General features: G+C 43.1%; 1 protein-coding gene across 2 annotated transcripts in view; it reads left to right on the top strand.

Moving 5' to 3' along the window:
- The window catches only part of Nos1ap (nitric oxide synthase 1 adaptor protein), a 291,877-nt gene that overhangs the window by 68,453 nt on the left and 198,478 nt on the right, over positions 1-24,946 (top strand). For both annotated transcript variants that reach the window (XM_026412681.2, XM_026412680.2), the window contains exon 2: positions 10,220-10,291. In XM_026412681.2, the coding sequence (XP_026268466.1) occupies positions 10,220-10,291 (72 nt within the window). The remainder of the gene's footprint in view (positions 1-10,219; positions 10,292-24,946) is intronic.

Genomic DNA, 24,946 nt, shown 5'->3' with positions numbered 1-24,946 from the left:
ATATCTTCTTGAATTTTTTTCAATTATGTTTTATAATTTTTCAGTGAAAAGTCTTCTGTTAAACTTCTTCCTAAGTATTTTATTCTTTAATAAATAGAATTATATCCTTAATTTTAATTCTGAATTACCACTGATTTTAGTTCAAATATTAAAGGATGTAATATATAATGATTTTTCTGAATCCTGAGCAAATACATTAAATTCTGGCTTATGGAGTCCCAATTTTCAGGGCAGTGTTTATTTATTTTAGGAAGACTTTTATTTGGGGTGGTACTGGGGATTGAACCCAGGGGTGCTCTACTACTGAGCTACACCCCAACTTTTCCTAAAATTTTTTCAGACACGGCCTCACTAAGTTGCCCAGGCTGTCCTGGAACTTGTGATCCTCCTGCCTCAGCCTCCTGAGTTGCTGAGATTACAGGTGTGAACCTCTGTACTCGGCAACTCCTTTATTCTTTATGTGAAGGATAAGAGATCCCCCTCCACTGGAGGCTTGCTCTAGTTCCTTTTTTCCTCTCCAATAGTGGGGTTATTTTTCCCTCTTTCACTGTCATTGCTCCATTTTCATTAATGAACACAATTGATTTCTTTTCCAAAGACTTTTGAATGAACCAAAGTAGGATTGCTTGTCTTCTCCTGCAAATCCCAGGACCCTGCATCTTTTCATTGGTTTGTTTTTGAATTTGCTACTATTTGGACATCTGTGCACAGGCATCCTCATGCAACTCAAGTTGAGTTCAGTGCAGTGAACCTGGCCTTCATGGGTGTGGCCCGTGTTCATCCTGACTGCTTGTTTCCTGTTGGGGTATGACTTTGACAGTGTTGGGGAGAGAGACCCACCCTGGTTCCGATTCTGCCACTCTCAAGTTATGTCTCCATTCTTTCTGAGCCTCAGTTCTCAATGAAAGGTTAGATGACTTGACATTTTAGGTCACTTAAGCCATGCCATTCGTCTGACCACCCTATTGATTTCATAGTGTTCTTTGTTCACGTCTCTGGTCCTGGTTTACCTGGCCGTTTTACAGGTGATTTCATTGTTCTTCAGCTTTTGTGAGTGTTCCTCTTCAGCACGCCTTGGACTTTCTCCCTTTCTTTTTTTCCCCATAGGATGAATAACTTCCTTGCCGAGGAAGCATCCCAGGTGGGCCAGCAAAAAGTGCTGCCTGTCCAGGATGCTGTCCTGGCTTCGCTCCACACCTGCCTCTGTGACACCAGCCAGAGATTTTTATCATGGAGCCCAAGCTTTCAGTCAGCAGCTGAGAGTTGGAAGGCCAGAACAGTTTCTCTGTCTTACTGTTCCCTCCCCCTTCACTGTATCCCTCAGATCCCCATAATAAAGAATAATAATCAGACCAACCCATCTAAGCCTTTGCTAATGGAGACCAAAAGAACCAAAAGACAGTCTCCCCATGGGCACCTTGGATGGTTCCATCCTACCCTCTGTCCCTTTTAGAGAATCACATGACATTAGCATAAAGACAAGTCTCCACAATTGTTTCGCACCCAGCCCCTTAATGTTGAGGAGCAGGAAGGATTCTGCGTGATCTCTGGCACATTCATCGGCCCTGCTGAGCTGCTGATCAGCAGTGACACAGTCGCATCAGATGGCCTTCAAATAGTACTTCCTTTTTTCAGAGGGGCTGGGAGAGAGAGGAAGAAACATAAGTGCTTCATTCCTCTTAGGCTACAAATAAATAAAGATGTGGTGTGCAGCTGCATTTCAAGCATTTTGGAAGCTTTTCTGGGTGTGTGTATGTGTGAGCAAGGGAGAGTGGGGCAAGGAATCCATACTGGGGCTTCTTTCTGGATTACATTGGATAAAGACGCTGTCAAATGACCATAAGGGTGTTTCCTGTCCCTACCCTATTTCCTTGAACCTTAGCACCTGGAGAGCACAAATCAGGCCTCAGAAGTGGGGGTGGGACATCCCAAGGCAACTTTTCTCTTTCTCCTCCCCTCCCCCCAGCATTCAGTAGAAGGTCATTTGCTGAGTATGTGCCCTGGAATCTGGGGCTGCTCCTGCCACTGCGGTTAATGCTGCTTTGTTTCATGCTAAATGAGGCGAGAACTTTCACCCAGGTCACATTCATAATCCTGCTTAGCAGGACACTCGGCTGTGCACAGAGCATTTCTATCGAAGAGAACAACTTTCCCTTTGGAGCAAGATCACTGGCCTAGAGTCCAAGTAGGTCTCTCAGTCCAGGTTCTGCCATGTCCTTGGGCAGGGCACTTAACTCCTATGGGCTGTGGTTCCTCTTCACTGATTCAGCAGATACTCGAGTCCTTCTCTCCCAGGCCCTGTTCTAATAGTGGGGAATACTGAATAAGAGAGCAAGGTCTCAGCTCTTTAGGGGCTCCCATTCTATAGGGGAAGACTGTCAGACCTCACTCTGGCAGAGCATGTTAAGTGCTAGGAAGAAAACAACAGAGTCAGGTCAAAAAGAGTGGCTGTGGATGGAATCATAGTAGTGAATGCTCATTAGTCCTGTCGGGATACCCACCTGTGCTAAATACTCTCCACAGATTGTTCTTTAACCCTTCTTCTGTAAATAACTTTGGACATGATTCCTATTTTGCATTTGAAGTCCTGTATGCCTGTGATTCTAAGGATCTGGAAGGTCTCATGACCTAGGTTAAGGGACTCACTGAGATGGGCATATCACAACTGGTAATTTCTAGACACAAGCAGGCTGTCAGATTTCTTTATGCTTGTGTGTGTTTTGGGGAGAGAACGTGGTATGGCCAGGAGACCACAGGAATATGAGGAGGTAGAGGAGACCAAAGGAACATGAGGAGGTGGGCAGAGTACAGAGAAGAAAGCAGATCCAGTTTGGGATTCCTAAGGAAGACAGGAGAATGCAGGGGATTGGGGGATAGTCCTGCTTCAGAAACTGGGAGCTTGGAAGGGATCTGGAGGCTTCTTTGCCTTTGGCTAACTGCTTTAAACTTCTGTCCTCTGTAAGGGGAGGAGGTTACACTTGTATCTTCTGTGGCAGATGCTGTGGACTGAAGCTATAGAACTAAGCAGTTTTCAGAGAGGAGATGAGAGCTGGGAATGCAGCAGCCCTGTGGACCTTCACATTATGCCCATTTATGGGGCTCTGGCTTCTCTGTGGTCCTGCCAGCGTTGGCCAGTCAGTTTTAACAAACCCACAGCAGAACATTCGGCTGTCCCCTTCTGAAGAGTATTTGCTTGTTATCAAAGGCAGTTGACTTGGCTGCACTTAAATCCTAGACCTGTCTTCCCTGAGGTGGGTAGCAGTTGAGATCCTCACTCAGTCTCCTTGTTCTTCTAGATGTGCTCTTCTGTTGGGCCCCTTGGAAATTTCTGTGAACAGGTGTAATTCAGAGTCTCCAAGAAACTGGCTGGGGTTTTCACAGATATTGGGGCTCCTCACTCTATAGATCCTTCCTGTCTAGGAGTTATCTGCCTCACTTTCAAGCTCCTCTGATTGTTCCAGTCTCTGATGTCCAAGGCCCCAGGCTGCCACACTGAGCTCTTCTGCCAGAACTCTAGCTAAGCTACTGTCCTTGTGGGACTGTGTTGTCTTTTGCCTAGGGCACTTCCCTTCATTCTAGTTGATTACCTGACAAACTCTGCCTATTTGGGGTCTCTAAGAGCATTCAGAATTATTACTCTACCACTGAGCGACATCCCCAATTCTTTTTACTTTATAAATTTTGAGTCAGCGTCTCACTAAGTTGCTGAGGCTGCCCTTGATTTTGAGATTGTCCTGACTCAGTCTTCAGAGTCACTGGGATTATAGATGTGCCCTACCACAGCTGGTTTGTATTGTACATTCTTGTTCATAGTTTATATTTGTTATTTGTGAGAGGTTTAATCTGATACCAGCTACTCTAGTCTTATCAGAAGCAGGATCATTTGATGTGTTTATCTTTGGTTGCTATCCAGATTTTTACCTTGTCTCTGGAAACACCTGATAGAAACATTGTAAATAAAGGAGTTCCCATAGAAATATGATGGCAGAAAGTCATAGAATCTGGGTGGTTATGGTATATTGGTGACTGCATCAAGCTGTTTTGTCTTTCTGCTTTTTGTGTTGTGATTCACATACCAGAAGGCCCTACAGTTCAGTTTATCATTGTCTTCAAAAGTTCATCTCCAGAAAATGATAAGGAAACAAGAAATGAACTCACTTCATGAGATTAGTTCTGAGACTGAGGTTGTCTACAAACTTTTAAAAATATTTGAGGCCCTTTGGTTAATTTTCTATGCAGTTAATTCATGCTTATCTAGAAAATGAAGCCACAAATAAAGCAGATACACATAATATCACATCTTGACTCCCCATACAATTTGTATCTTATATTTTGTTTCTTTCTGGGTACTAGGGAAAAAGTAGTAGTAAACTCTGATATTTTGAAAATTCCTTTTTTTTTTTTTTTTTTTAAAGAGAGAGTGAGAGAGGAGAGAGAGAGAGAGAGAATTTTTAATATTTATTTTTTAGTTCTCGGCGGACACAACATCTTTGTTGGTATGTGGTGCTGAGGATCGAACCCGGGTCGCACGCATGCCAGGCGAGCGCGCTACCGCTTGAGCCACATCCCCAGCCCCGAAAATTCCTTTATTCTGCCCCCACCCCCTTCAACTCTGTGGTAGATATTCTGAATAGAGGCCCTGTCTGATTTCTCACAGCAGAGATTCTTGGAATGCAGACACAGAAATGCTACAGATGTCTTACAGAATGCCAGGTGATTAAGCAGCCCACCAACAGAAAGGTTTCATTTACTACTATCTCTTGGTAAACCAGGAATTGCCTATGTATGCAGCTATAAGAATGCCTGGCTTAGATCCAGTTCAAGTACCTGAATAAAAGTCAGGCACATTTATAAAATCAAAACAGGATTATGGGGGGCGGGTCTGACTGGAAGAAGCAGGCAGAGTCCAAGGCTCAGCCCTCTCCTTTTGCCCCTTCTCAGAGTAGAGATTCTCCCAAGAGCATTTCTTGGAGGATTCCTATTAGTCAAACATGTTTTGAGCATCTCCTTTGTGCCTGGGTCTGTGTCAAACCAGTGATGAAAGCATGTATTTACCAAATGTTGGTGCTATAGAGGAGAATCATAGCAAGTTATGAAGCCCTCAGTATGGGCGTCACATTCCCTGGAAGTCCGGGAGGGAAGGTGGAGATTAAGAAGAACTGAAGAAGAGAGAGGGTAGAAGAGGAGTGTTATGGCACAGGCACAGGTAAGAGCATGTATGTAAGTCCTGTAATGTGAGGATATAAAGTCTGTTTTGAGCAGTTTGTGTCCTCCTACCTCCTATACTGGGGATTGAATCTGGGGTTCACATATCCTAGACAAGAGATCTACCACTGAGCTACCTCACCAGCAAGGAACTTTAAACTAATTGGAGAGCCACTGATGTGAGAGCATGCACACTGTGTAGGCGGTGCTGAGGATTTTGACTGTCATCCTTAGAGCAGATGGAAGCAAGCATGGGAGATTCTTAAGCAAGGCAGTAAAAGGATCTAATCTGCATTTTAAAGAGATCCTTCTGGAAGCCTTGTGGGGAGGGTCTTAGAGGCAGAGGAGAAGCCGGAGAGGAGGCCGTTGTGCAGATGAAGTGAGAGAGTAAGGTTTTCTGGGATCTGGTGGTGGCAATGTAGACAGAGAGGTGAAGTCACTGATAAACAGGTGGTTAAGGGAACAACCTTTCAAAGATGATACCCAGCTTTTAGGCTTGATACACAGGTGGGATTCCTGGGGGCTGATAATCAGGGCAAGGAAGCTAGGAGAGGAGCACGATGTGGGAGATGATTGGTCCAACTCACCTTATCCTAGGAGCACTTGATTCCCGTATTCTGAAGAAGGGGGAGATAAAGGAAGGGCCCTGTTTGAGTGAAACTTGCCATGGAGCTTCAGCTTTTGGCTGAAGGCAGGGAGTTGATTTTGCCTGATCCCTGGAGGCAGTGACAGAAATCTCCATTTCTGAAGGTTGTTAGCTCAGCTGGGGGATGAGCTTTAGTCCCAGGAACAACTTTCCAATCTAGAGAGTGAGGCTACTCTCATAGGTTTAGTTTACCACAGAAATGGTGGTGATATTGATCACCAAAGTTGAGTGATCTTAAGGATTTCCCTCCAGCAAGTGGGTCTAATTTCAGAGTGTCACTCAAATTTTGCTCAAGACAGAGGCTTAGGACTGAGTTTGATGGGCATCCCTGTAATCCTAGCTACTTAGGAGGCTGAGGTAGGAGGATTGCAAGTTGGAGGGCAGCTTCAGCAGTTTAGCAAGACCTGTATCAAAATAAAAAAATAAAAAAAGGGTAAGGATGTAGGTCATTGGTAGAGTGCCCATTGGTTTAAAGACAGAGGATTGGGGACAGACTAACATTAGTTGTGGATGTAATGGCTAGTTACTAGATAATTTTGGTTATAGTGTCATACACATAAAGAAAGGTATACTCACTTATCATACCCTCTGGGTTTTGCCCGGAGAAGTTGGCTTTCTAACCCTTTCTTGCTAAACTTGCATGTGGTTCTCTTTTTGATTCATGTTATTATTATTATTTTAGTAATAGGGATTGAATCCAGGGCTGCTTTACCACTGAGCTACATTCCCAGCCCCCCTTGTTTTTTATCTTGAGACAGACTCACTAAATTGTGGAGGATCTCACTAAGTTGCTGATGCTGGCCTTGAACTTGTGATCTTCCTGCCTCAGCTTCCTGAGTCACTGGGATTCCGGGCGTCTGTGCACCACTGCACCTGGCTTGATTAATGGATTTTTAGCTTTTGTCTAGGAGGTGTAAACATGATTCCTAGGTTGTATGTTCTTTTAGTCTCCTTGGATGATCTTAATGTGCACTTGAGTGGAGGTAGGTTATCTGCTTCATACACATTCTTAGAAGGGAAGATTCGTGATTGTCTACACAATTGGAAAGGAAGGAAGAAGAGTGAGTGTGATGTATTAGTGGGTGTGCAGTGTGAGGTGGGTGGGTGGCTTGGGAGATGTGTGAGCACATTACAGCAAGTGTGTGTGGAGGCGTGTGGTGTGTGTGCACATGTACCAGCTTGGGTGGGGGCTGATGGAGTGAGAGAGGCACTTGTCTAGCGAAGATGTTAGGCATCTTTAGTGTAAGTCCTTCACACACAGAGTTCTGTCCCCTTGTGAGGAAACCCAGAAGTCTCTTTCCCCTGTATCCTGACTGCTTCAGCTTTCCCTGTCTAGCAGCACCCTCCCTGAGGAGGGAGAGATGGGTTTGGGTGGGGCAGAGGGAGGGAATGGGTCCCCTGTGGGTGTTTGTGTTCAGGCTCAGTGGTGGATCTCACTGGGCAGCAACTTCTTTCCTGGGCTAGCAGGGATCAGTGTGGGAGGATGGTACCGTCTTCCGTGCTCCTCCATAACAGATGACCTTGCTCAGTCCTGAGGTCCTGACCCTCATGTGATGGCGGAGGGGAACACAAGCCCCTAAAGGCCCACGTTCCTGATTATACAGAGTTCAGGGCAGGAGAGATCAGCCATGTGGCATTCCAGAGAAGGAGTGTGGAAACTGCCCTCTGGACCTTTGAAGTTGGGCAATCACAAACCAGGGCCTCACGTCATTCCTGGCTGTGTGGGTCAGTGACATATTGACAGACCGCGTGGCCCCAGCAGAGCTCAGCGGGGAGAATGCCAGTCGTAGTTAAATCAGACCACACCACTGGATCTAGGGGCTGTCTTAACCCTGGTGAATTGTAAGGTCCTTTATCAATAAATGTGTCGCTCTCTGTGTGCCATGGTGGTGCTGTCCCCGGGGGCATGCTGCTTACCGGCCAGCTCACTGGCTGCTCAGAATCATGTTCTTTCCCGTATCAGCACAAACCACTGATCAATACTAGGGGAAATCCATTTGCAGTATTTAGTTTTTGAAACTCTCCTTACTGGCACCAGGTCTTAGCTCCAAATGTGGGGAGAAAACTTTATTTTTCCAAAATTACAGGAAATAACTTTCCTGCACACATGGCCCTCCTATTTTTTCTTGGCAGTACTAGGGATTGAATCCAGGGCAGCTCTATCCCTGAACTACATTCCCAGCCTTTTATTTTATTTTGAGATAAGCGTCTCACTAAGTTGTTCAGGCTGGCCTAGAACTTGTGATCCTCCTGCCTCAATCTCTCTAGTCACTGGGATTGCAATTGCAATGGTCCCCTGCGATGGTCCTATTCTTGCCTTTCCTATTAATGCAGTCTTTGCTTGGTAGACTTAAAGTTATTCTGAGGATGTTAATTTCTTGGATATCTCTTATACTATTTTTATGTGATTTGTATATAAACAAGAAAAGCAAATCTCACTGAATCTATATGCTTCATATGTGTCTATGTGTTGGAATGTCCCCTTTTTTGTTTCATCCTTATAAGGAATGATACCTAGAGATTATCTATACTTTTGATCCAGCAATCTCACTTCTAGGAATTCAGCCTAAAGAGCTACTTGGATGAGCTCAAAGAGGTATAGAAAAGGTGACATCATGGAAGCATAGTAGCATTGCCTTAAGGGCTTATCAGTAGGGAAACTATTACATGCATGAGATTGACCTGTATGCAGTGGTGTAGACAGATGCCCAGGTTATACTAAAAGTAAAAACAGAAACAAAAAACATGTTGGAGAACAGTATAATGTGAACCTTTTACATAGAATAAATCTCCCTTGTTTCTATGAATCTATGTTCTTCATATACAAAGAGAGAGGTACATCAATAACTATTGGGAGGGGGAACTTTAATGATTTGCTCTGCATATTTCTGTTACTTATTTGAATTGTTTATGGCAAGAAATATGTAATTTGATTTTGGTGGGGGTTCTTTTTTGTTTTTGTTTTTGTTTTTTTTTTGGTTTTTTTTGGAACTGGGGGTCTAACTCAGGGCTTTGCGAATGCAAGGCAGATGCTTTGCCACTGAGCTATATCCCAGCCCTGTAATTTGGTTTTAAAAATAAAAGTATAATCAGGTTAAATATTTTAATAAAAACTATTAAAGTCAGGTGTGGTGATGCATGGCTGAAAACCCAACTACTTGGGAGACTGAGCCAGGAGGATTGCAAGTTCTAAGCCATCCTGGACAACCCTGTCTTTAAATAAATAAGTAGGACCAAATGTAGTGGCACATGTGTATAATCCCAGCAACTCAGGAGGCTGAAGCAGGAGGACCATAAGTTCAAGGCACAGCAATTTAGCAATAAGATTCTATATCAAAAAAGAAAAAATGTGGTAGGGACAGGGATGTGGTTCAATGGTTGAATGTCCCTGGGTTCCATTCCCAGTATTGCAAAAATAAGTAAATGATAAACAAAAATTAAAAATGAAATAAAAAAGGGCTGGAAATATAGCTCAGTGGTTGAGTGCTTGCTAGCATGTAGGAGGCCCCTGTATTCAATCCCTAGTGCCACTAAAAAAGCAAACATTCTTTCCCTATGGTCAGGAACTTATTCAAATGTTATTAGGTCTCTAATATATCTAGGGCTCTGGGGCTCGCTTATAAAGTTCCATTAAGTAGCTTCTGTCTTATTTTCTTTGGCCGGGGGTGGGGGGGGAGTGCAGTGCTGGGGATTGAACCCAGGGCCTTTATAAGTGCAAAGCACATGCTCTACCACAGAGCTATAACCACAACCCATGTCCCTCTCCCTCATTAATATTTGTCAAGCATTTTTTTTTTTATAAGAGATTTTTAAAGCAGTTGAACTTTCAGGTGAAAAAATTGAGACAAAAGAGGTGAAATGCCTTGCCATAAGAATAGTGGTGAGAATCTTCACACTGGAGTCTTTCTGATTTGGAAGCCTGCTTGGCTAAACACAGTGCTCTACTGCATCTCTGATAAAAAAGGAAATAGAAATATCTGATTAGGTTGCTTTTTATAAAGTTAGAAAGAACCTGAAAATGAGTTGGGTGTGGTGGTACACCTGTAATCCTAGTGACTCAGGAGGCTGAGGCAGGAGGATTGCAAGTTTGAGGCCAGTCTGGGCAACTTAGCGAGACCTGGTCTCAAAAGTAAAAATTAAAAATGGCTGAGGATGTAGCTCAGAGGTAGAGCACCCCTGGGTTCAATCCCCAGTATTGGGGAAAAAAAAGTTCCCCCCAACAAAACACCCCTTTGGCTTTTAATTTTCTCATCTGTAAACTGGAGAGATGAGCTGGGTGACTTCCAAAGGGCTGTCCATCACGAACATTCTGTTGTTAGGGACACTTGCTCTTCCTCTTCTCACTGTGTGTTTGCTTCTTCCCGACAGTACGTAGGAAGCCTAGATGTGCCGAGACCCAACAGCAGGGTGGAGATCGTGGCTGCCATGAGACGAATACGGGTGAGTGGTTGGTGGTGGTGATGTGTGGAGCTAGAATTCAAGCACCTTAGCTTCTGTTCATTTCAGATGGTGCTGGAGGTGCCAGATTGGATGACTACACACTTGCAGGCCCCAGACCCCTTTCCCTATATCATCCAGGAAGTGATTCTGAATTAGGTCCTGATAAAAGGCTAAGGTTAAAATGGATGGATGTGCTGGCTGAGAGGTACCATCTTCCCTGGTGTGGCCTGCACGCTGTGATACACAGTGGTGGTTGGTCAGACAGCGAAGGAGAATGGTCAAGTGTTGCTCATATTGAAAGATTTTAGGGAAAGTAATTGGCTGGTAATCGACTCAAAATGTTTTTTGAAAAAAGGTAGTTTATGTGGCGTAGAATATGAGATTTGCTTGACTTTTTAAGAATAACTGAGATTTCAATCAAATTTCCTTGGTGCCTGCTCTGTGTGCATCTCTCCTGCCATTTTGTGTACTCTATTTGAAGAATTTGGTGTAAATTCCAACTAATAGCTTTCTGCCTCTGGTATACAGAGCAGAGATTGAATGAGAAGCAAATTGTCTTCTGTCCACCATGAAGGAAAGTTATCCATGTGCTCTGCACTGAAACAGGAGAAATTACCTTAGACCTGTGCAGTTTAAAGGTAGGTTTGGGATTAATCAAATGGATTAAGTTTTTTTTTTTTTTTTTTAAAGAAAATTAGTTTCAGAGGTGACTGACTGAGTCATCTCTGGATAGAGCCTGGTTTGAACTCATTGCTTGTTGTCCTTTAGAAAAATCTCCTCAACTAAAGAGGGTTGGACCTTTGTTTTGCTACCTTAGTTTTGTTTTCAGTCAGTTCTTCATCTGATCAACAGAAACTTCAACTCAATCACAGCAATGTTGGGAGTAAAAATAAGCCGTTCACCGCTATTTTTCTGAGCAGTTCGTGAGTCTAACAAAATAATTTTTTAGTGACTAAATCTTCCCATTTTTTTAAATTATGAAGTTAAATTCATTGAGACTAGTATTAACTATAACAATCCTGTTTTTCATGGACTTATGAGCAAGTAGCTTCAAAGCACTTCCACATGAGGAATTTCCTTTAATGCTCACAGCAAGCTGTGAAGTGGGGGGGATCGTGTCACCCTGATTTTCTAGGTTAACTAAGCTCAGAAAGGTATAGTGAGGTGTCACAGAGGTCCAGGAAGGGGCAGACACAGGGCCTGAATGCATTTCTTCACTTGGCCTCATCGGAACATGCTAATTTCCATCCTTTAGGTTGCAGGCTTGCTGCTCAGTATTTCCAGACCACTTCTTCTGTTCCTTTGCCTTCTGAGATAGAAATCATAGAGGCTTGCCAGGCTCAGTGGCACACACCTGTCTTCCAAGAGACTCTGGAGGTTGAGGCAGGAGGATTACAGGGCTGAGGCCAGTCTGAGCAACTTAGTGAGACCCTGTCTCAAAATGAAAATAAAAAGGATTGAGGATGTGGCTCAGTGGTAGAGTGCCCCAGAGTTTAATCCCCAGTATAAAATAAAATTTAAAATAATAATAATAATAAAATTGAAAAATTTTTAAATCTCAAAAGCCTTGTCTAGGGAATATTTGGGAGTGTTTCTACTGTTAGGATTGTTGCTGTTGTGATCAGAAGGGCTTGACCTGTAGCTGGCATGTCAATCAAATAAAGTCCTTCTTTTATTTGTGTTTGAGGATGGAATATGTTGCTAATATCACTCTCTTCATGAAAGTAATATGTCTACAAATAGTAGCTACTAGTAGTAATAGCTACTTATTATCAAGTGCTTTGCTAGGTGTTTTGATATTAAAACAATGTTTTATTATTTACTATTTGACTATATGGGGTGAGGCTATTATTATTACTTTTTAAATATTCTTGGTATTGGAGCTTTAACCTTGGGGCACTTTACCACTGAGCTACACCCCAGTGCTTTTTACTTTTTATGTTGAGACAAGGTCTCACTAAATTGCTTAAGGCCTTTGCTCAGTTGTTAAGGCTGACCTCAAACTTGTGATCCTCCTGCCTCAGCCTCCTGAATTGCTGGGATTTCAGGTGTGCACCACTGTACCCAGCTTATTTTTCGTTTTACAGATGAGGAAATGAAACCTTGGGAACGTTAAATAATCCATGCTGCTGTGAACAGGTATAGATGGGATTCACACCTAAGACTCCATGTCCCCTTTGAACTCCTGCTTGAGGCTCTTTGTGATACTGAATGAATCATGATACCAGCTGGAGAACCAAGAATTACGACATGGCAACTCTCCAAAAAGGGAGTCAGTGGCAGAAACACAACTTTGACTTTTTTGTTTGTTTGTTTGGTGGTGTTGGTGGGGATTGAACCCAGAGGTTCTCTACCACTGAGCCACTCCCCTACCCCCACCTTTTTCATTATCTATCTATCTATTTATTTTTGCAGTACTGGGAGTTAAACCCAGAGGGTCTTTACTATTGAGCCACACCCTGGCCCTTTTTGTTTTTATTTTGAGACTGGGTCTTGCTAAATTGCCCAGGCAGTCCTTGAACTTGTGATCCTCCTGATTCAGTGTCCTCATCAGCTGGGATTACAGGCATGTACTACTGTGCCCAGCTAGAAACACAACTTTTCAGAATAAACGGAAGCACAGGAAAACATCACCTGGAAGCAAGAGAAGACTGGACATGGGGTCTGGAGACATTTGGGACTGGACTGTGGCCTCTGTCTCCTCTTTGTTTATCACCTGCCAGTTCTTGCAGCCCATGTGCCTCTTCTTGTAGGCCCCTTCCCTAGAGCTGCTTCCAGCACTTAATGAGCAGCTCATTAAGTTAGAGGGAGAGATTAATTGGCCAGAAAGCTGTTTGGTCTGGCTGTCCGCTGTCCAGTCTTTTGTTTATACTGACCACCATTAACAGCAAGTGCTCTGATTGCATGTCTTAACCAAACCCTGCAATTCACTGCGAAGTCCAGGCTGTTAGTTTTTTTTCCCCTCTCTCTCTGTGTCTTTTTTCTTTCCCTTTCAAAAGCTGTTTGGGCTGTAATTACAGCTGTCAAGAACTAGGGCATGGAATTTCTGTGTAAAGGACTATTTCTGACGTGATCCTTTCATATCAAAGGGTGCCAGGGTAACATTGGGCAGGACACCGCTGGCTTTGGTTGCTGGGTGCATTTGTGGGCTCTGAAGCCACAGGCCTCAGAGCTTGGCCAGAGCCGTGGGTAGTCCTCCGAGATCAGCAGTTGTGATAGTCACAGAGAGTTATGTGTGAGCTGCGTGTGTCTTGTCATATTGTGTAGATGCTGGTCTCTCTGATCCTGACTGGAGCACGGTGCTGTGATGCAGCGTGAAGACCACCCCTGTTTTCCAGAGGTAGAAGCACTGAGAGGGCGAGGGCTTCTGCCTGAGGGTGTGCATATTCCTCCCTGGAGCCAGGGCTCTTGCAGCTTGATATATTTCTGCTCCTTCCTCTTCCTAGCACCCAGTGTGGACTCTGAGCTAAATACACGGACTGTGTTATTGACTGGTTCTTCTCCTTTCCCTTCTTCTTATTTTTCATTTGTTCTTTACCTTCTGGATATTCTGAAAGAATATTATCTGTCTTGGGAATAATTTCTTATATATATATATATTCATTCTTATATATGTATTTACACTGTTGTACTTTTTTCATCTTGTATAGCTGAAACTCTATACCCATTAAATATAATTCCCTCTCCCTTCCCCCAGCCCTTGAGAACCACCTTTCTACTTTCTATGATCTATTTTTTATTTTATGTTTTTGGTACTGGGGGTTGAAGCCCAAGGGTTCTGAGCTATATCCCCAGCCATTTTTATTATTATTTTGAAACGGTCTTGCTATGTTGCTGAGGCTGGCCTAGAACTTGCAATCCTCCTGCCCCAGCCTTCCAAATCACTGGGATTATAGCCATGTGCCAATGCTCATCTGGATTATTTATTTCTAGGATTTTCCATTTAATAGTTTTGGTTCATGGTGAGGGTAATAAAAAACACAGATAAGGAGGGACTACTGTATTCATATATATTTGTAATTCCCACATTCATGATGTTAAAAGTGTGTTTGCATATATTATTTCATTTTATCAGTCCAATGTGTTCCTATTTGTTAACTTACTTTATGAGAGATAGGCAGAGAGGGAAGAAAGGGCCTGGCTTACCCTCCATATAAATATATGTGTGTGTATGTGTGTGTGTGTGTGTGTGTGTGTTTTCAATCATGTGTCAGGTATCTTTGAGTTCTTGTTCCACGCTGTGCCCTGTTGGGAGCAGTACTCAGCATTCGAGACAGGCACATGAAGAGCTATGAATATTATTAGGACAAGGGCAAGCAGTAAAGAAAGTGTGCAACTGAGCTGCGTCCTTGTGCCTGTAACCCCTGCGTTCAATCAGTATCCCCCCCAAAAAACAAAGAAGAAAGAAGTATGTAACTGGAAGATCTAACTGAATTTTTGGGAGACTTGGAAGGCCTTGTGGGGGTACTAAGGAATGAAGTTGGTGATTAGTAGCTGCTCCAGCCAGGTAGCTCCTGAATGGGACTGTCACAGCTCAGGGAGGACCTGCTGCTTCTGGAAGGAGGAAATTGTTAGAGAAGCAGAAGTTAAAAAGGTCTAATTTGGGAAAAAAACAAAAAGCAGGGATAGAGTCTAGTTTGGGGTGGGGAAGGTACATTTTAAGAAGCTCTGATAAATTCATCCACTTAGTTTCTTCCTGGTACCACATAGCCATCTTGAATCTCTGGTGCCTAACAGAGTCCCTGACCTGTGTATGTCTTTGTTCCTAAATTTTGGATTGGGATTGGTAGCAGTACTGTGAATTGAACCCAGAGGTGCTCTACCACTGACCCACATTCTCAGACCTTTTTATTTCTTATTTTGGGGGATGGTTTCACTAAGTTGCCCAGGCTGGCTTTGATCTTGCGATCCTCCTGCCTCAGCCTTCTGAGTCATCGGGATTATAGAAGTGTGCCACCACACATGGCCTGTTCCCAGGTTTTAATACCAGCTGCTGTCATTTCACTTCTCAGCTTCCTTGGGAAGGCTGTGCTGTGTCATCAGAAGAGCTGGCAGTGAGGAGTAATGAGAGTGGGGTGGAGTCTTCTCCTTGACTTACTGAGTGACCTTGGTGAGGCATCCAGCTGCTGTTCATCTCAGTTCTCTCATTTATAAGAGAGAGCATGACACTTCTTGTTCGTCTCTTCTTGTTCGTGCTATTGTTGAATCTGGGATAATGGGTGAAAAAATGCTTTAGAAACCATGAAGGGCTATTTGTATTCATTGGTATCATTTTTATACCTTCCTTTGGGTTTCAACGCATTTCATAAATGCAGATAAATATTCAGAGAAATATTGAGCTGCCTCATCTAGAGACTCTTTCCAGCCAGTATCTTTTTTCAGGTTTTAGTGCAAACACCCCTTCCTTGGGGAGGCTTCCCTGAATAGGTCATCGTGTCCTCTCTTTTGCTGAGGTACCACAGTCCTCCCTTGGTGGCACTAGGGACAACTATATTCCCAGTGTCTGGCACATGGCCTGTCTGTGTTCAGTAGACATTGATTGAGTGACTGAGCAAATTATGATTATTATTTTTTGTGGTGCTGGGGATTGAACCCAGGGGTATTCTGCCATTGAGCTATATACCCTGAGCCCTTTATATTTTTTATTTTGAGACAGGGTCTCACTAAGTTGCTGAGGCTGGCCTTAAATTCGTGATCCTCCTGCCTTAGCCTCCCAAAATGCTAGGGTTATAGGTGTGTGCCACAACACCTGGCAAGTTACAACTGAGTAAATTAATGTTATTGATATCCATGTGACTATAAGGCAGTGAAACCAAGGGAAGTGTCACTGAGTTGTTTTGAAGTCAGTCTGGACCAGTTCTGTAGCTTGGCCTAGGGCTCTGGTTGGTGGAGCCGGACTGTGAGCAGGTACTTCCTCTTTTACCTTGCAATGTGTTAAAAGGTACACTGTCCTGGGTGGTTAATGCCCATATTTCTGGCCTTGGAAAAACCAGGGGACAAATCCCTGCAGTAGAATGTGATACAGCCTTCCTGGAGACCTGTACAGGTGTGACACTGGAGGGCTTTGTGCTAGTGGCCAGGTGACACTCAGAGCTTTAGTCTCCTGTGTGGATCTTTTGGATGTGGGCTGGGCACGCTCTTGTCTATACTGCAAATGGCTTCCAAAATGGTGCAGTTGGGTACCAGAGTTTCCTATTTAACATGACTTGATTATACCAATGTGGCTCTTAGGAGTGGCATTGGTCCATGGCCTTGAACAGAATGGTCTGGTGACCAGGAATTGGCCAAGTCCTTCCTTTCCTGCAGCTCTCTTCCAGTATTGTACAGTGTTCCAGAAATTTCTCTTAAGGAAAACAAAAATATGGGGAAAAAAAGACTCTGGTTACTCCCCGCCCTTCAGCAGTACCAGGGGTTGACAGGGCTTCCAGCATGCCGGGCAAGTGTTCTACCACGGAGCTACATCCCCGGCCCTGATTCCGGGCATTCTCTTGGAAACCATGGATGAAATGCTCCTGGGAGCAACCCAGGGATGGCTGGCTGGGTGGACACAAGGACTAGAGTTGTAGCTGCCTTCTGTCTTCGTGCCTCTGTCCTTCCCCCGGAAGTGGGCCTCGGCCTCTCTCCACACATTCAGCTGAGAAAGTTTGACCACTTCTTGGAGGCTTTGTCCCAAAGTCACTCTGTACCTTTTTAGAACTTTCTCCAAGGTGGCTGTCGTTCCTCAGCACCCTTTACTCCTCTGTCCTTAACCCATTAAATCTCAAGTTTTCTTTCTTTTTCTTTTTTATAAGTTTTGGGTGCATTTTTATTATACAGAGCAGTGGCTTTGTTGTTACACATTCACACATGCATATAACGTAATTTGGTCCCTTCCATTCCCCAGTAGCCCATTCCCTCTCCCCCTCCCTTCCCTGATTCCCCTTTTCTGCTTCACTCATCTGAGTTTTCAGTCTTGGGAATATTTCAATGAAATTGACACAGGTGCCTTCAAATGGGTTGGAAATCATAATCTGGAACTAAGATATCCTTTCTTATCATTAAGGATGAAAATAGATTGTCCTATAAATAGGACACGGGACAATATAGTATCTTTCACATATATAAGCCATCCTATAAATAGAACATTTGGCAAATATAGTACATGGGATACTGGGGTAAAATGTGTTAATTGTTTTGTCTGAAGTTCAGAGTTGACAAATGCACCTCTGAAGAGTTGTGACCAATTTCTTGCTCGTGGTGTTGGCAAGGCCTCATTACTTTACTATGCTGCTGTAATAAATTACTACCAAGGTTGTGGCTTTAAACAGCACCAACTCTTTTATCTTGTGGTTCTAGAGGTCAAAAGTCTGAGACGGGCTAATCTGCAGGGGTTGGCAGGGCTGCTTTCCTTCTGAAAGCTCAAAGGGAGAAGCTGCTCCTTGGGTGTTTGAGCTTCTAGAGTCTGTCACATCCCTTGGTTCTTGGCTCCCTTCGTCTTCATATCCCTCTGATCCCTGCTTCCTGTCTTATCCCCTAACTCTCCTGCCTGTACTTTTCACTTGTATGGACCCTTGTGACTGCCTCCTCCCCAAATTCAGAGAAGCCTCCCTCCCACCTTCGTTTTTTAACTTAAGTGTCCTTAATTTAATCACACCTGCAAAATCATTTTGTCATATAAAGTAACATTCATGGGTTTTGGGGATTAGGTCATGAACAGCTTTGGGGGGGGGATTATTTTACCTTCCACAATGGGGCTAGAGCATTAGGCTTCTAGCAGGAATTGGAAAGACGCTCTAGTATTAGAGCATATTAGTATTAGTCTTTAATAAGGTGCTCTAGTATTAGAATCAAAAAGAACCAAGTTCAAACCCCAATCCTCTGTTTACTAGCTGAATGGCTTTGGACAAAATTCTTAACCCATCCATCTTCGTTTAATCATCAATAAAATTGAGATAATATCTTTTTGGCAAATGGATTTTATGGTTAAATGTGGGTGAAGTACCTGGCACGTGGATTCCGCACCATAAATAACGGTTCCTTTGCTTCCTAATTACTGTGTATTGGGCAAGGACAGGGGGATCAAGAAACCATACAAGTTGGCTGCCAGGCACACGTAAGCACCTGATAAAAGTTAGCTATTACTAAAGACATTTATTCACTTTGAGGCCACGTACTTATTTTCTTTAACCAGTCTGTAGATTAGTGTTTCTCAAAATGGGTTCTGTGGCTCTCTTGGAATTTACGGATTTTAAGATTTGAGAGTTGTTTATAAGAATTTTAAAACATTGCGTTTTCTTTTGATCCTAATACAAGGAAAGCAAAGTAAGCCTATTCTGGACCGTTGGAAGCGCCATCTTATAACTGAGCAGTGTCATTTGATTTTATCCTCCGAAATTGTGTTTGCTTGTATCTGCTTCTGTGGGCACCAAATAGTTCTTTTGTAATTGTTATGCCCTTTCAGGGAAGAAAGGAAGAACAGGAAGGGTTTTTTTGTTTGTTTTTTTACTAGTGATTGAACCCAAAGGCACTTAACCTCTGAGCCACATCCCAAGTCTTTTTAAATATTTTATTTAGAGACAGGGTCTTGCTGAGTTGCTTAGGGCCTCACTAAGTTGCTGAGGCTGGCTTTGCATTTGCAATCCTCCTTTCTCAGCATCCTGAGCTGCTGGGATTACAGGCATGTGCCACTGCACCTAGTTTAGGAAGGTTCTTACGATGTATGTAATGAATACATGGCCTGAGGGATATGCCTAGCTTTTGCACAGTTGTGAGTTATGGGTTAAGACCTTATTGTACTTGGAATAGAGGAAAGCGGCAGAAAAGTGGATTTGGCACATGGTGCGTATACTGTAGGCAGAGCTGATACAAGCCACATGGTGCAACTGCTTGAGTTGTTTATGGATGGTGTTTGTTCTGATTACTTTCATTTTTTTTGTTGTTGTTGTTGTTATTTGAAATTCTGAGCACTAAACCTTAGTATTTGGTAAAGGCCAGAGGTGGTTATAGGCCTATTATTCCAAAAACTCGGGAGGCAGAGGCAGGAGGATTGCAAATTTAATGCCAGTCTGGGCAACTTAATATAATGTTGCCTCAATTTAAAAAGTTAAAAAAAAAAAAAAAAGACCAGGGATGTAACTCAGTGATAGAGTCCCTGGGTTCAATTCTTATTATGCAGGTGGGAGTGGGGCAGAGAGTTAGGTAAAGTTACTGCCATATTCCTGTTGAGAGTGGTGATATTTTGTTTTATAAAAAATGTCTTCTCTGACATTGGAACTTTATTTAAATTTATTGGTTACTTAATTTGTGTTTAACTTATAAATTTGTATAAAGCCTATATGTATAAGTAGTTTATGTCTAGTTTTATGTTTTCTATATTTAAATGATTTGCCAGCCCTTTGTCGGGCAATGGCTTTATTGAGATACAGTTCATATATTGTACAATTTAACCATTTAATGAATACAGTTCATTTGGGCTTTAGTATATATTCGTAGTTTAAGCAACAATCACCACAATCAATTTTAGAACATATTCATGACCCCAAAATGAAACTCTGCACCTCTATTTTTATACTTTTGCATTGCTGGGGATTGACTGCTAGGCAAGCACTCTACCACTGAGCTACACTTCAACCAAATCTGCACGTCTAATCTGTCATCTCCCGATGTCCCTGGGCTCTCAGCCCTAGGCCAACACTAATCGACATCTTGTCTATATGGATCTGCCTCTTTCAGACATTTAATATAAATGGCCTCATATAATATGTGGCCTTTTGTGTCTGATATCTTTCACGTGGCTTTGTGTTTTCAAGTTCATCCATGCTGTGGTATGAGTCAGTACTTCATTTCCTTTTTTCTGAATAATAATCTGTAGTATTGGCATACTATGCAGTGTTTATTCATTCAAACACTTTTTTAAAAAGGGGATTCAACTTTACCAAACTTTAGAAAACACTTGATGTGGATTGAGCATTGTGTGAGAGGATGATTATGGCTGTTTTCTCATCTGAAGGAAATAAATCAGTATTTTCTCAGAGATAGTGGGGCAAAGCATCCTTATCAATATAAAGACTGATAAACTGATAGCAGATGCTGTGTGTGTTTGTGTGTGTGTGTGTGTGTGTGTGTGTGTGTGTTACGAGGCATTGAATCCAGGGGTACTGTACTACTAAGCAACATCCCTAGCCCTTTTTTTAAAAAATTTTAAGACAGGGTCTCACTAAGTTGTCCAGGTTGGGCCTCGAATGTGCAATCCTCCTGCTTCAGTTTCCTGAGTTATTGGGATTATAGCCATGCACCACTTGGCCCCTAATTAATTTTTTACCCACTTATTTAAAAAAAATGTATTGACTTTTTTTCATTTTCTTCTGGTACTAGGAAGTGAACACAGGGCCCCATGTCTGCTAGCCAAGTGCTTCACTACTGAACTACAACCCAGCTCTTTTAAAATTTTTTATTTTGAGCTGGTTACCATGGTTCATGCTGGTAATCCGAGTGACGCAGGAGGTTGTGATAGGAGGATTACAAATTCTAGGCCAGTTTCATCAACTAGCAAGACCCCCAGCATCTTAGTGAGACCCTATCTCAAGATAAAAAATAAAAAGGACTGGGAATGTAGCTCAGTGATAAAGCACACCTGGGTTCAATCCCCAGCATCTCTCTCTCTCTCTCTCTCTCTCACACACACACACACACACACACACACACACACACACACAGAGTTTTGAGAAAGGGTCTCACTGAATTGTCCAGGCTGGAACTTGTGATCCTTCTGTGTCAGCTTTCTGAGTATCAGGGGTTACCAGGGTGTACCACCACATCCAACCTCATTCTTTTTTTGAGTTAATATCGTTTTAGGCTCTGGGGAAGCAGCATCCCTGTCCACATGAAGCTTATTTTATTTTGGTGGTTGGAAGAGGCTTAAACATATTATGGTGACTTCCTGCAGAACAGTAAAGCAGGGCATGAGACTAGATGCCACAAGTTAGGGGGGTGGGTTATTTTTTTTATATGAGCTGTTGGGAAAGGCCTCTGTGTCATGGTGACACTAAAGGTCTGTTAGAGATATGAATGAGAAGAGGAGTGAGCTATAGGAATCTTGAGTAAGAGTATTCCAGACAGAGGACCTGGCAAGTGCTAAGGCCCTGGGGTGGGAATAAACTTTGCAGGTTCAAGGAATAGCCAGAAGCTTAGAGTGAGTGGAGACACATGTGCCTGAAGGAGAATGGAAGATTATTTTTAGGAATTAAATCCCAGGAATTACACTTCAAGAGACTCTAAGAACCTATTAAATACCTGAACACACTTGAGCAAGTATGTTGATCTTTCCCTGAATTTGCACCAGACTGAAAAGTCACTCAGTATAATAAATTTAGTTCTGTTGCTGAGGTGAGTGATTGAGGAATGATTTGTAAATTGGGGCAAAGCTGTTAATAACCCAGAGTTGTTATCAAAGCCAAACACATGCCTATTTTATTACAACCCTTTATGATCAAGAGTAAGAAATAATGTCCTTGAGTTTCTATAGGAACATTTGAGTATTCCCTACCCACTCCAGTTTCCTGCACGGACCCACTTAAAGCTTGGTGGTGGTGGTGGGGCTTTTGAAACCAACAGTGTTTATCCATTGCAGGAGGAGGAGATGCAGAGCGCTAGTTCATTGCTGCTACACTAACCAGCCTCTAGGTATTCTTTGTTCATATTCCAGGCATCTGCAACAGGTAGTGCTGAACATTTATTCCTTATTTTGATGAATTTCTTGGCTTTACATAAATAAATTATTTTATCCATTTTGTCAGTAGGGATTAAACACATCACAATGCTTTGTACCCATCATCACTGTCTATTCCCAAACCTTTTGGTCACCCCTGCTATAAACTCTATAATGGTACCTTCCTCCTCCCCTAGCCCTGGAAACCTCTGTTGTGCTTTTTGTGTCCTTTGAATTTACCTAATCTAGAGATTTGCAAACGTGAAGTCTTCTTTAATATTTCTCCTGTATCTGCTTGTTCAACTAGGCATGTTTTCAGGGTTCATTCATGACTTTGTATGGCTGAAAAGGATTTCTTCTGTGATATTATGTACTTAGCACATTACATAGGTTTTGATGTGCAGTTTACTGGTTTCCTCTTGGGACCCAAAACAACATACTTAGGACAGGATGTACTGCCATGATGGAAGCATCTTTAGCATGGTACATTGAAAACTCAGCTTCCAAGAGGACAAACTTCTTTGCTCCTTGCTGAGAGGGCCTCGTTTGTTACTTATGTAGCACTTGATGATTGTTTAAGTGAATTTGTATATCTTGTTATCTTTTAGTCTCTAGTAATCCATAAAGGCAAATATTATGGCTGTTTTATAGTAAGGCTCACAGAAGTGAAATGTCGTGCTCAAACTAATTGTGTAGTCATTGTCTTTCCTGGTACCAAGCAGAGTTGGATCAGGATCGTGCTGTGCTGTGTTACTGTGGCAAGCTCCATGCAGAGCACTTTAGAGGTATAATGTTAGTTGATCCCCACAACAACTCTGTGTGGCATAGATATTATCACCCCATTTTATAGATGAGGAAACTGGGTCCAGAGAGGTTAAATAGCTTGTTTTAGCTCACAGAGCTGGTAAGTGGGGAATGTAGGATTTACTCCAGAGTGTGAACATGTTGTGGTTGTGGTATGAGGACTGAGGTTGGAGTCCAGGCTGCTGACTCCTGGTCCAGCATCCCACGAGAGCATCCTGACTACTCTTGCTTTATCACAAGCAGCAGCATTCCTGTCCCTGATTGTACCTCTCTTCAGTCTGGGAATACTGCCAGGCAGTGCAGAGCACGAGATGTAAATAAGGCCGTTACTTGATTTTTATAAACTTCTTTTTAGAGCTTGAGACTCATATATCCTGTGTGACACCCCCATTTGGATGTCCCAAAAGACACCCTAAATTCAGTATGTCAAAAACAGAATTCATCATTTCTGCAGTGCCTCCTCTTTGCTTTGAACCTTCTCCCCTATGTTTTTTCTCATGTCTCTTTATTTCATTGGAAGACATCTTACCCACCCAAGAATATAAGCTTGAAACCTCAGGGTTACTTTAGACTGTTCTCTGTCACTAAACCCCACATGATTTGCCTTCAAAATATTTCTCAAATGTGTATCTCCCTCTCCGCCCTCCAAGTGGAGGCCCCTGCTATTTTATCACATGGACATCTGCCATAGCCCTCTAGAGGTAATTCTAAGGCACTGTCCTGCTTAAAACCATTTGGGGATGTTCATCACCTCCATCCTGGATTCTGAACTCTGAGCAAGGCCTATGGGGTTCTGTCTGGCACAGTTCCTTGTGACTGTATGTGCCCTCTTGGGACCCACCTTTATTTTTGTTCTTCCTGCTGTCTGAGAAGCACCCCCTTCTCAGGGTGTCTCAAGTGTGTCTCCTCGGGACTCAGCTCCACCTCTTGTCCTTCATGAGCTGTTCAGGCTTTCATGTCTTCTAGAAGCATTCTCTGCTGCCTGCAAAGTAGCTTGCCTTCTTTTATGTTACCATCTATAGAGAATTATGTCTCTGCATTTGCCACAATGCATTTGTCTCCTTGAGGACAAAGACTGTGACAATCATCTTGAAAGCCAAGGAGCGAATTGCTGAACTGCTTATTCTTTTTTTTTTTTTTGTAATGTAGAGAAGATATCACTCCTGTTGGAATTAAAATGTAATAATGGTGTCAGGTCCTTAGCACCATGCATGGCTGGCCCTAATAAATACCCAGTGGATGTTCACACCTTCCCTCTGCATCCCTAATGTGTATGGCTAGAGAAAAACCTTTCTCAGTTATCCCAGGACACTGTCATTTGTTGCATATTTCCTTATGAATGATTTTGGGGGCGGGGTACTGGGGCTTAAACCCAGGGACGCTGTACCACTGGGCTATATCCCCAGCCCTTTTTATTTTGAGACAGGGTCTAGCTAAGTTCCTGAAGGTCTTACTAAGTTTCTGAGGCTGGCCTGGAACTTGTGATGCCCTGACTCTCAGCCTCTTGAGTTGCTGGGCTTGCAGCCATGCCCCACTGCATCTGTCCTGAATGATTCTTGATGTGGAAATGGAAGTCCTTTTATTTTCCTTCTCCAACACTGTGTCTTTGGGCATATTAATTTCTCTGAATGTCAGTCTTCCCACCTATAAAGTGAGGGTCCCCCTCTGCCCTATTACCCTAGTGGCTGTTTTACGAGAGTTAAATGAGATACTTCGTAGAAGGCTTTGCAAATTATCAAGTACCTGTGCTGATAGGTAGCAGCTGGATGCAGCAGTGAGAACTGGCAGCACAAACCTCCTCGGTGAGGATACTTACTGGGTGGAAAGTCCCTCACTTGGAGGTGTTTCTCTGGGAATGAGTTGGGTACGCTCAGAAGGTAGATGGAAAACCTATAGAGAAGAGAGCTGCTGTCCCTGCTATTCCCTATAGCACCCAGCCCTTTGGCATTTAATCAGTGCACAAAATAGTATGGCAGCTGCTGCTCCTCAGGCTCCCTGGCTGCACTGTCTCCCCACTCCCTGGGGAGGTATTTAGCTGCACCATGGCTGGCTGTGGGAATGACAGATCACTTCTCTACAGTGTGCTGAACCCTGCTGTCTAACCAGTGGAAATCACCCTCGTTAGTGTGATATTAGCAATTCACACCGTCTCCTTAGCCACTAAC

This window comes from Urocitellus parryii, chromosome 11 (genome assembly GCF_045843805.1).
Source record: "Urocitellus parryii isolate mUroPar1 chromosome 11, mUroPar1.hap1, whole genome shotgun sequence".
In the NCBI taxonomy this organism is placed as follows: Eukaryota; Metazoa; Chordata; class Mammalia; order Rodentia; family Sciuridae; genus Urocitellus; species Urocitellus parryii.
The sequence above is the reverse complement of the archived record's forward strand: the minus strand, read 5'-3'. Positions and strand labels throughout refer to the sequence as shown.